Below are 10,336 nucleotides of genomic sequence, written 5' to 3' on the forward strand. Positions count from 1 at the left end.
CTGAGCTCCCTAGTGGCTGAGGAGAAGAGTGAAAACAGACCCAGGTCCCTCATCCAACATGGGTCCAACATGGGAGGAGGAAAACACACCCATGCTCCGAAGAAACAGCCTCTGGTTTCGATCATCTGCTCCCCGGAGGGTGTAACCCTCCAAAGGACAGGGTTTAGCTCCTCCTCCTTCCTCCACTTTTCCCAACCTGAGGTGTGCACATTTGTATTCATAAAGCTCCTGGATCCCATGTGTTCTAGAACCTTCTCTCCTAAGGTAGGACTCCCCCCCCCCCCCCCTTTTTAAAATTCATCTCAGCATCCTGGCAAGCAGTAAGTGAAACCCTTGGTCAGCGCAGAAACAGAAAAGCCTGTGCTTTTCACAGAGTCCCTGGGCATCTGGTCAGAGATGTGGGAGCCCCCTCTGTAGGGAGGAGGCAGGCAGAGGTAGAGGAGAGGAGAGCTGGGCAAACCCAGCCTTTCCAAGCCTGAAGGGGAAGGAACTTCTCACCAGCTCCAGGCAGGGAGGATTTGGGCTTTGAGGGAGCTACAGGTGGAGATTCAGGCAGAAAACTTGGCCTTACCAGTGTCGGGAGGTGGTGGCAACCAATTTCTGAATCTTTCAGCCTTGCTTGGACAGGGATTTGGGGCTGAGCTGCTGTGACCTGGTGTGTGCTGGCTCAGCACCCTCTGTTCTGCCCTCCCTGATGATTGCCATTTGACATATTGTTTAGCACTGACCATTTACTCAGGTGGGCAGAAGAAGGTGGGAGGGCTCCTCAGAGGAAACCACAAGGCTGGTCAGGGGTCACCCACTGCCCTCCCAACTTTGGAGAGTCTTCTCAAAAGGAGATACCATGTTGAGGCTGTAGATTCAGGGAGCACTTACGTAATAGCTTAGGAAAGAGCCCGGCCCGTAGTAGGTTCTCAAGAATGATGTCCACTTTTGATGGATGCGAAGCCGCGAGCCAGCGCAGTGCGGTGACTCGCCCAAGGTCATACAGCTGGGGCGGGATCCGACCCAGGGCGGCCTGAGTCCAGCGGGCCGGGGTTTGTCTGGAGCCGGCTTCGGGGCGCGGTGTGTGGAGGAGCGGACGCGGATGTGGGCGGGAAGGGCTTCTATTTTGGGGCGGGTGAAAGGAGTGCGGCGCACGGAGGGGGCTGGGTCCCTCCCCGGGTTCGCTGCGCCCCAGTCACCTTCCCGCGACCCTTCCCGGGAGGGGCGTCCGGGGCGAGTAGGGGGAGGTGGGAGGGGCGGCGGGCGGTTACCTCATCAGCTCGCTCGCGCCGCCGGCTGGGGCGGCGACTCCGGGCGCCGGAGCGAGAGAAGGACAGAGGGACCCAGGCGCGAGAGGCAGCACGGTGCCCCGCGCCCGGCTCGGCGGCGGGACCCTCGCGGCCGGGAGGCCGGACCTCGGCGCTCCGCGCTGCCGGCGGCGCATCCAGTCGCTCCGCGGGGCGGAGGCGGTGTCTGCCTGCGGCGCGTCGGGTCTGTTCTCTCGGAGCTTCGGCGCTCGCCGGAGCTGCTCGTGCGTCCGCCGTCCGCCTGCTCGGCTGTCTGTCTGCCCTCCCGCCGCCCGCGCGGTCCTCCGACCTGGGCTCCCCCGGCCCCGTGTGCTCCGCGGGGCGATGAGGAGCGCGGTGGGGCCGGGACGCACCGGGCAGGGCGCGCGGGGCGCACAAAGCGGTGCCAGCCCATGAGGCTTCGCAGAGCGGGGCGCGGCAGCGCGCGCCGGCCATGGGGGGCAGCCTGCGGGTGGCCGTACTGGGAGCCCCAGGCGTGGGCAAGACGGCCATCATCCGCCAGTTCCTGTTTGGTGACTACCCAGAGCGCCACCAGCCCACGGACGGGCCGCGACTCTACCGGCCCGCTGTGCTGCTCGACGGCGCGGTCTACGACCTGAGCATCCGCGACGGTGACGGAGCTGCACCGGGTCAGAACCCCGGAGGTCTAGAGGTAGTGGCTGGAGGGGGAAAGAGGAGTGTGACGGTGTGTGGGGGGGAGGCGGGGAGGTGGTGGTGTCGGTGCACACGAGTGTGTCCGCGTGGACAGACCCAGGGTGCCCAACTGTGTCCCTGGGTTGAAGGATGAATGCGTGTCCTGTCGTTTGTGTGTCTCACCCCTTCTCTTTGGCCTGGAGGCGCCCAAGACCAGGCCCGAGGCCGGGCGATGTTGCAAAGTGGCTTTTTCTCGCCAGCGTAAGTGCCTCCATGTTTGCCTGCCTTGCTGGTGAGTGATCAGTGCGTGGTGGAGCATAGTCGTGCCTCCGCGGAGGCTGAGCTCTGTGTGTTTGGGGCCTTGAACAGAGCCGCAGTGGGAGAGTTGGGGCCAGACACGGGTGTACTTTGGGTGGGGGGGGGTGTGTGTCATTCTCTGCTCCCTCATTTCTGTGACCTGCAACAAAGACTCGTGTAGTAATTTGTGAAAAGTCCAGGACAGACTTTGAATCCTTGGAGCTGGGTGCCTCGGAGGGGTGAGGTGGCAAGAGCAGGCAGGATTAAGCAGGGTTTCCAGGTGTGGCATTTGGGCTGAACCTATAGGAGGAGTGAAATTTTGCCTAAAAGAAATGGCAGAAGCATTCCAGGTGGAAATAAGAGCACGTGTTTAGGCCCCGAGGCCTAAACTTTTACAGCTGCCCCCAACAAGCCAGGTGCTTTGGATTAGTCTTAGGGGCAATAGAAACGAGGCAGGGCGTGGGAGGGGAGGGGCCTGACACGAGTTAAAAGCTGCAAGAACGGGAAGAAAGTATCCCGTAGGCAGAGAGGAGACGTAGAATTAAGGTGGGGCTGGTGGCTAACCAGCTTCTGGCACGGTTTGGAAGTTTTTACCCTGGTGGCCATGAGGACAGTCGGGCCCAGGGAATTTGGGGGACAGGGCTCGCCGAGGAGGAACTATGGGTTTAGTGTCAGGACCCCTGCAGAAGGTCAGGGCGCAGGAGAGTGGGAAACGGGCTTGGGCAAACCCTGGCCTCCCGCCCCCAGGAGTGGCCGGAGCCTAAGGACTGGAGCTTGCAAGACACGGACGCCTTCGTGCTGGTCTACGACATCTGCAGCCCAGACAGCTTCGACTACGTGAAGGCTCTGCGGCAGCGAATTGCGGAGACCAGGTGAGGACGCGGCGGGAGGGGGAGGGGGAGGGGGAGGAGGCGAGCTTTTGCCAGTCTGGCCTGGCCTTTGCCCGAAGGGAGGGGGTGCGCTCTTTGGCCGTCTTCGTCGTCGGGTCTCTGGCCTGCTGGGCCAAGCCTTTGTCCTTGGAAGGGTCTTTGGCCCATACGAGTCTAGTGTTTGCTGGGGGACTCTGGCCACAGGAGAGGATGCTCCTGAGTGTATATCCCCAGCGTGGGGGTCCCTGGCACCGCCGCCCTCATTACTATCTGGCCCCCAGGCCGGCAGGCGCACCCGAGGCGCCCATCCTCGTGGTAGGCAACAAGCGGGACCGGCAACGGCTGCGCTTTGGGCCTCGGCGGGCACTAGCCACCCTAGTGCGCAGGGGCTGGCGCTGCGGCTACCTCGAGTGCTCAGCTAAGTACAATTGGCACGTGCTGCGTCTCTTCCGAGAACTGCTACATTGCGCTCTGGTGCGCGCGCGGCCTGCTCACCCAGCCCTGCGCCTGCAGGGGGCGTTGCATCCCGCTCGCTGCAGCCTCATGTGACTAAATTGGACCGGGCGGCTGATAAGGGAACAAGACAGTTTAACTGGAACCGGGGACCTGGATTGGACAAGCTTGCCCAACTCCTTTCGGATTGGACAGGACAGTCTCATCCCTGATTGGATGAGGAAAGCTCCCACCCAGCTCCTGGGCGACAGGCCTCTCTTTGAATCTCATTGGACCCAGACAGGCCCCAAGGCCCATGGACAAAATCCTTTCTGGGTCATCACGGAGTCACGATCCCGTTGGATGGAAGGGACTTGACCATGAATCTGATTGGAAGCTCTCACACTGCTCTTGGAGCCTCATTGGACAAAGACTTAAGTCACACCTTTCAGGAGCTAATAAAAGGGGAACAATTCAAGCGCACCTGGCATTTCTGGGATGGGAAGGGTAGTCTTATATCTATAAACTGGAGTTGCCAGGCTTTGCCCCTGAGTTAGCTCCAGAATCCCAACATGTAATGAGAGCTCCCAAAAGGGAGTGATGTCCCCAAGAATGAGTCCCCAAGAAGCAGACACAAGTGGCTGGAACAAAACTTTACTGTCAGGCTCTGCAGGGCCACAGGTCCTCAGGAAGGGTCCTTATTGGCCTGGCGCAGGATCCTCTAAGGCATTCAATAATATTAGTAATTAAATAGCAATGCTCATCCCCCAACTGGAATGTACAACAGAGGTTCCCATTGTGCCATGTAAGGGGTCTGGTCCCATGAGGTCTGGTACCCGAGAGGTGCAGGAGTGGGGGGTGTTCCCTGATGCGGAGGGGTTAAGGCCACAAAGGAAAAGGAGAAATGGGGGTCTGGAGGCAGCTGGGCTGGTCCATCACATCCAGGAATCTGGCTCCGCCCTTGGGCTGACTGAGTGCAGGGCATGCCAGGCTCCAGGCACTGTGGGTTCAGATGAGCGGCGGGGGCCCCTAGGTGTCGGAATTCGTGAGGGTTTTCGGTCTGGCTGTGTGTCCATCCGGCCCCGTGCCCAGGTCCTCGGGGGCTCAGGGCCTGCCAGGTGACTCCCAGATGCATCTGGCTGCCCTACCACACCAGGGCAGGGGCTGCCTTCATCGGAAGAGCTGGACAGAGCTAGACCTCGGCACCCGGGCAGCCCATTGGCCATCCGGCCAGAGTCTCCTGGTTGGCCACACTTGCCACCCAGTACACTGAGGGATGAAGAGGAGGAGCTGGAGGAACAGTAGGCTGAGTCAGGAGCTGGAGGGTCTGGGGCCCGAGCCAGGTCAGGGGCTGGTCCAGTGGGGGTTCCACCAGCAGTAGCCTCAAGGGCTCGGGCGTTGGCCAGGAACTCCTCTTCCAGGCGCTGGAACAATTGCTGCTCATGCTGTGGATCAAGCTGCAGGGGGGTGCGGAAGACACTGGCAGGTGTGGTGCCCAACTCTGGACTGGGGCTGGAGACCTGGGGAGGCCGGGGGGCTGCAGGGCTACAGGCACGGGGAGTATGTGGGCTGCTCCTGCCAGAGCCCCCACTGACCCTACCCCGTGGCACCCAAGAGTGTTGCCCGTCTCGGTCCCTACGCACAAGCAACACAGCCTGCTGCTCACGGCTCTGGCTCCGGGCCCGCCGGGCAGGGCTGGGGGTTGACAGCTGGGCTCCCCTACCTCCTGGGGCCTCCCGGGACCGCCCCCGATCTAGCTGGTCTCGGGACTGGCTTCGAGGGGCAGGGGGCCGTCTAGTAGAGGCTGGGGTGCCTGTGGTCAGCCGCCTGCTGGGCCGCTCCCTCTGGGGGCCAGTGCCTGAGTCATCACTTCGGGCACCAAGGGGGCCGCTCTGGGCTGAGGAGGCTGAAGAGTCGCTGTCCCCAGAGTATCGTCGAGATCGGGGATGAGGGGGCAGTTGATCCCGGGCCCTGGGGCAGGGGAACAAGAGAGATGGGGCATCATGGAAAGAGGATTGGCATGCAGAAAGGGCAGGGAGAGGAAGGAAGCAGCAGATTAGTGGTTGGTAGGGGGTGGGGAAGACACCTGTGGTGCTGTGGGGGGTTTTGGTGGGAGTTGTCAAGAGCTTGTGTCGGTCCTGGGGACTTCCAGGGAGAAGTGAGAGGCTCTGCAGCAGCTTCCTGTAGCCAGGGCCCCTACCCCCACCCCTACCCCAAGGCAGCGGAAGAAGCTAGGCCTCCGAGACCCTAAGCTCCAGCCCTCCTGTTTCCTGGGCAGGCCAGAGGGAAGCAGGGTTGGTTGAACTGGCTGCCACCCAGCCACGGCCCGCCCCAGCTGTGTTGTTAGTTTGGTTGGGTTGCCATGGAGATGGGAAGCTAGGCCTGCCCCCACCCACGGGAACTATTCCCAGGGTGTGAGTCACTCCAGAGCACAGGCTCCTTCATCATCCAGGCCAGGGCTCAGGCCCCCACCCCCACCTTCTAGACCTCTCACCTCCATGTCCTCCTGCCTCTCACCTGAGCGGGGTCTCAGGACCCTCTTTTGAGCTTCGTAAGCTAATGGGTGTCACCTCTGGCCGGGAGCCTCGACGCTCACCCCCTGGGGCTGGGCTGCCAGGTCGGGGGCTGGGGGTGGGTGACACCCTCTGAGGGGAGAATGTTCCCGTCTTCAGCTGGGGTGGGCGGTGAGCTACAGGGAGAGTAAACAGGTAGCATATGAGGGGTGGAGCCACAGAGATGAGCCCCCTGTCTGCCTGTCCTTGCAGAGGGCACTGACCTGTGGAAGAACAGCGGCAAGGGTCATGCTTGTCCAGGTAGTGCTCCAGGGTGTCCCAGCCACCACCCACACGAACCATCACGTGGCTCCTCAGCACCTGTGGAAGCCCCCAGAGGGCAGGTCACAGCCCGTCCCATGGGCCTCAAAGCCCATCCCATGGGCTGCGGCCTTCCGGTAGCCCCTCACTCTTACCCGCACAAAGATGAGCAGGCTGGAGTCTCCCACGCGATACTTCCCCTCCGAGACCTTGATCATGGGAAATTGGTCTGGGCAGGTGCAGTGGCCCAGGATCTCCCTCACCTGAGGCCAGAGAGGAAAGGCTGGAGGTCAGAGGTTAAGTCCCTCCTGGAGCCTGATGTCAGCCACTCCAGGGTCAGGAGGAAGTAAGTCCTTCTGGGGAACAGGAGCATGGACTGTGTTGCCCTGGACTTAGTACAGCCTCTACACTTGACCTTTCACCAGCTCTCCTTCCCCTTCGGCTATTAGGGGCCAAGGAGATAACCAGATGGTGGGGCTGTGGTCAGGCCAGAACCTTGGGCCCCAATGAGGCACATCTCCAAAGCCCCACAGCCTGGGGGAGTCCTGGAGCCATCCTCACTCCCCCTTTACCCACTTTACAGACTTGAAGACTGAGGCCCAGAGAAAGGCTAGGTCCTGGGAGGAGGCAGGTCATAGGACTTAAGTGCTGGGGACTCATACCACACTAAGGCAGGGGTGCCACAGACACACCAACATGCATATACAGGCCACCCACCCAGTGAGTGTACATCTGCCCACATATCCCTCCAGGCTTGGAGCTGCCAGGCTGGCTATGTGGGTGGCACCGCCTGCCTCCCTGCCCACTGCATAGCTGGAGGAAATGAGCAGGTGGAGCCTCGGGTGACCCTGGCCCAGGACGGGTGGGGTGGCAGCCTCTGCCCACGCCATCCGGCTATTGCCCTCCAGGAGTGGCACATCATAGCCCCAACCCCTTGATAAGAAGGAAACTTTTGGCCTGGCTGTGGGGGCGTCAGGGACACCCAGGGCCTGGGAGGAGGAGGGCGCTGGGGGCATGGTCTGGCACCTCCTATGCTCAAAGTAGAACTAATTCTGCAACTCCCAGCAGCAGCTCTGGGCTTGGTTTCCCAGATAAATGATGTGCACAGAGCCTTGAGGAGTGGAAGGGGCCTGTGGAGCCCCTGGGGGCTTATCTAGGCATCACTGAGTACCTACTGTGTGCCAGGCACCTTGTCCAGGGCCAAGTGTCACAGGCACACACTTAACCTTGAGCAACATGCATGCAACTGCCTAGCACTCGAGTGAGGGCACACAGGAGGGGCTCAAATCATGTGGCCCCTGGATGAAGGAATACACAGCACTTATCTGGTGAATGGGGCTCAGGTTTTATCCCAGGCCAGCTGGGTCTTGTGACCCCATCAACACCTCTCCCTCTGTAGGCCTGCTCATCTCCTTGGGGCCAGGTATACACTTGGTGCTCAACATATGCACCCTTTCCATGGGATAGGCTGTCCTACAGAGGTTCAGGGACCAGTTGTGGGCACTGACTCTGCTGTCTGGTCCCTGGTACAGTGCAGGGTAAGAGCATAGCAGGACCAGACTCACCAGCTCGTCAAGGTTGCGTAGGTCCATGGGCGTCATGCGGGGCCCGCGGGTGGGAACCCCTGGTACAGCAGCAGTTCCGGTTGTGTCCTCAGCAGCGGGGGCATTGGGGGCCGAGGGTGCAGCGCGCAGCTCCTGCTCAATCTCCTGTTCAAACTGCACAAGGCGAGGGGCGAGCAAGCCGAGGCGTGCCCCACGCCGCGCCACCTCCAGTAGGCAGAGCACCACGCTTTTCTCGTTCTTCCGAAGCACCAAGTCCTCAGTTTCAAACATGAGCACTTCGGGCACACCCAGTTCCATTCGGCACCAGCCGATGAAGGTGGCCACGTTGTCTCGGGCCATGAAGGAGCCGGGCACCACGCTGTGAGCCTGGAAGGCCACACCTCGGGCAGGACGGGCAGCAGCCAAAGTGCGGGCAGCCTCAGTGACAGCGTTGGCATGTTGGCACAGAGTGGTGCCTGTGGCCAGCCCCATCAGGAAGCCATCACCACCACCGGGCAGACCTAGGCCGTACAAGGCATTGAGCCACTCGGCCAGGTCCTCCTTCATGGCTTCCACATAGGCCTCACTCGAGCGGAACGGCCTCACACTCTTGGCTGCCGAGCCTGCAATGCTTGCCACTGGGTCTGCCATGCCCAGGCCAGCAGAGTCACTGTGGGCAGGGACACAGATCAGGATTGCTGTGAGGATCCAGCAAGCACTCAATATACATTAGGTCACTGACCACCTGTATCACCTGTCATTTCAGGCCAAATGCCTGAGTTTGAGCCCTGTGAGAAATTTCTCTGTACCTCAGTTTCCTCATCAGTGAAATGGGCAAAATACTACCTTCTTCCTTGGACCTAATAAATTATTTAGTGTCCATAAGTGTTTGCTGTTTGGCTATTTGGGGAAGAGTGGATTGGGGGACCTGGCTGAGTCTTCCCTCCCAGGCAGGGAAGCACCCGTCCTTACCGCCCTATGTGATAGGGTTAGAACTGAGCCCTACAAATGAAGCCCACAGCCTCAGACTCATACTGGGCAGGAGAAGAACCCAGGTCCTGACTCAGGGGTTAGCTCCATTGCTCAGGGGTGCTTTGGCCACCACCACCTGCTCTGGGAAGGTCCTGGGTCCTCCCTCAGCCCCTTTCCCTACGGACTGTGTTGTTATTACAAGGACATAGTAACAGTAACCGAACTGACCGTTGGCCGGCCATGGCTGAGAGGGCCATAAGAATTATCTCCACTTTACAGATAAGGAAACTGAGGCACAGAGAGGGTAACAACTCCATCAAGGTTGCAGACCAGTGGGTGTTGGAGCCCAGGCCCAGGGCACCTAGGTGCTTATCCCAAGCGTGACCGGGCAGCCCGCTGGCCCCGGCAAGGCCCCGCCTCTGAGGAGCCTCTCTAGCGCCCAGGCCGGTGGCTCAGGCCGGGACTCCGAATGGCCTCCTCCAGTCCGACCTGTCCTTCCGGACTTCGGCCCAGAGAGGGTGCGGGGCTGCCCAAGGTCACACAGCTCGGGGGAACTGAGGCTGCCCAGTTCCCCATCAATGCGCGGCGGAGGGCAGGGGTTGCTGGGGGTCCCCGCGCTCACCTGGCTCATCCCGCGGCCTCGGGAAGCATCGCCCCGGCAGGGTCCGGAGCCGGACCGGCCGGGCCGCCGCAAAGAGGCGCCGCCCGAGCCACCGCGATCCGGCCCGGCTGCTGCGCCGCTGTGGCCCGTCTCCGCCCCGCCTCCCTGGAATTCGGATCCGCCGAGGGGGCGGGTGGGGCTGCGCGCTCTTAAAGGAGCCGCGCAGTTCCCGTCCTGGCCGGGAGGCTGGAGGAGGAGCTGGAGTCTCCTGACTCTGGGCGGGCCTGGCCCTCCCGCCCTGGCAGAGGCGTCACCAGGGCCCCCAGGCGATCCTACCACCCCAGATGTCCCATCCTCACGCAGGCTAGTCCCCACAGTCCTTTCCACCCTCCTTGGTCTCCTGGGAAGGGGTTTGGGTGCTCCTAATTGCACCCCTCCCCCTTTCTGGTCTCCCTGGAGAAGGCAGCAGGGCCTGTTCCTGAGATGAACTCCGGAAGCGATAGAGGCTGGGGGACTGCAAAGTCACCTCCGGCTGGAATGACCTCCCTCTGTCAGATAAATGATGCCACCCCACCCAGGATTTCGAGCTTTCTATTCGCAGTGGCAGCCTGAGAAAGTGGGAGGATGGCCCCCATTGTGCCCACTCAGTGCCCTGTTCTACATTGAATGTTCGTTTTTAACCCTGAGTTTAGGGGAACCTGTTTCTTGGATTGGGACACTGAGGCTCAGAGGGTGGGGGGCGAAGGCCTGCGGATCTGACCCTGTGATTCCAGCCCTGCAGGCAGGGGAGAGGCCAGTCCCAGCCACTTCCGTCCACTTCTGTTTGCCTCGATGAGGCAGAGTATTAAGGCGAGGAGGAGGGTATGAAGTAGCCTGATCAGCC

The 10,336-nt window shown here is 61.2% G+C and overlaps 2 protein-coding genes across 4 annotated transcripts; one reads left to right on the forward strand and one right to left on the reverse strand.

Moving 5' to 3' along the window:
• The first annotated feature begins 1,118 nt into the window (after nucleotides 1–1,118).
• RASL10A (RAS like family 10 member A) lies at nucleotides 1,119–4,000 on the forward strand. Its single transcript, XM_081123550.1, has 3 exons — nucleotides 1,119–1,944; nucleotides 2,970–3,094; nucleotides 3,373–4,000. The coding sequence occupies exons 1-3, from the start codon at nucleotides 1,726–1,728 to the stop codon at nucleotides 3,638–3,640; spliced, it is 612 nt and encodes a 203-aa protein (XP_080979676.1). The 5' UTR covers nucleotides 1,119–1,725; the 3' UTR covers nucleotides 3,641–4,000.
• Nucleotides 4,001–4,167: 167 nt separating this feature from the next.
• On the reverse strand, nucleotides 4,168–9,954 carry GAS2L1 (growth arrest specific 2 like 1). 3 transcript variants are annotated; one of them, XM_081122971.1, is made up of 6 exons: nucleotides 9,475–9,954; nucleotides 7,902–8,550; nucleotides 6,492–6,599; nucleotides 6,300–6,396; nucleotides 6,041–6,212; nucleotides 4,168–5,494 (listed from the first exon to the last, which is right to left on the reverse strand). In XM_081122971.1, exons 2-6 carry the CDS (start codon nucleotides 8,529–8,531, stop codon nucleotides 4,459–4,461), a joined length of 2,043 nt encoding a protein of 680 aa, XP_080979097.1. In that variant the 5' UTR covers nucleotides 8,532–8,550; nucleotides 9,475–9,954; the 3' UTR covers nucleotides 4,168–4,458. The 3 variants fall into 3 exon arrangements, with proteins under 3 accessions (XP_080979097.1, XP_080979096.1, XP_080979095.1); XM_081122970.1 differs by having other exon boundaries at nucleotides 6,041–6,396; nucleotides 9,475–9,620; XM_081122969.1 differs by lacking the exon at nucleotides 9,475–9,954 and having other exon boundaries at nucleotides 6,041–6,396; nucleotides 7,902–8,569.
• Between the last annotated feature and the right edge of the window lie 382 nt (nucleotides 9,955–10,336).

The sequence above is a fragment of the Miniopterus schreibersii genome (assembly GCF_964146895.1).
Source record: "Miniopterus schreibersii genome assembly, chromosome: 20".
In the NCBI taxonomy this organism is placed as follows: Eukaryota; Metazoa; Chordata; class Mammalia; order Chiroptera; family Miniopteridae; genus Miniopterus; species Miniopterus schreibersii.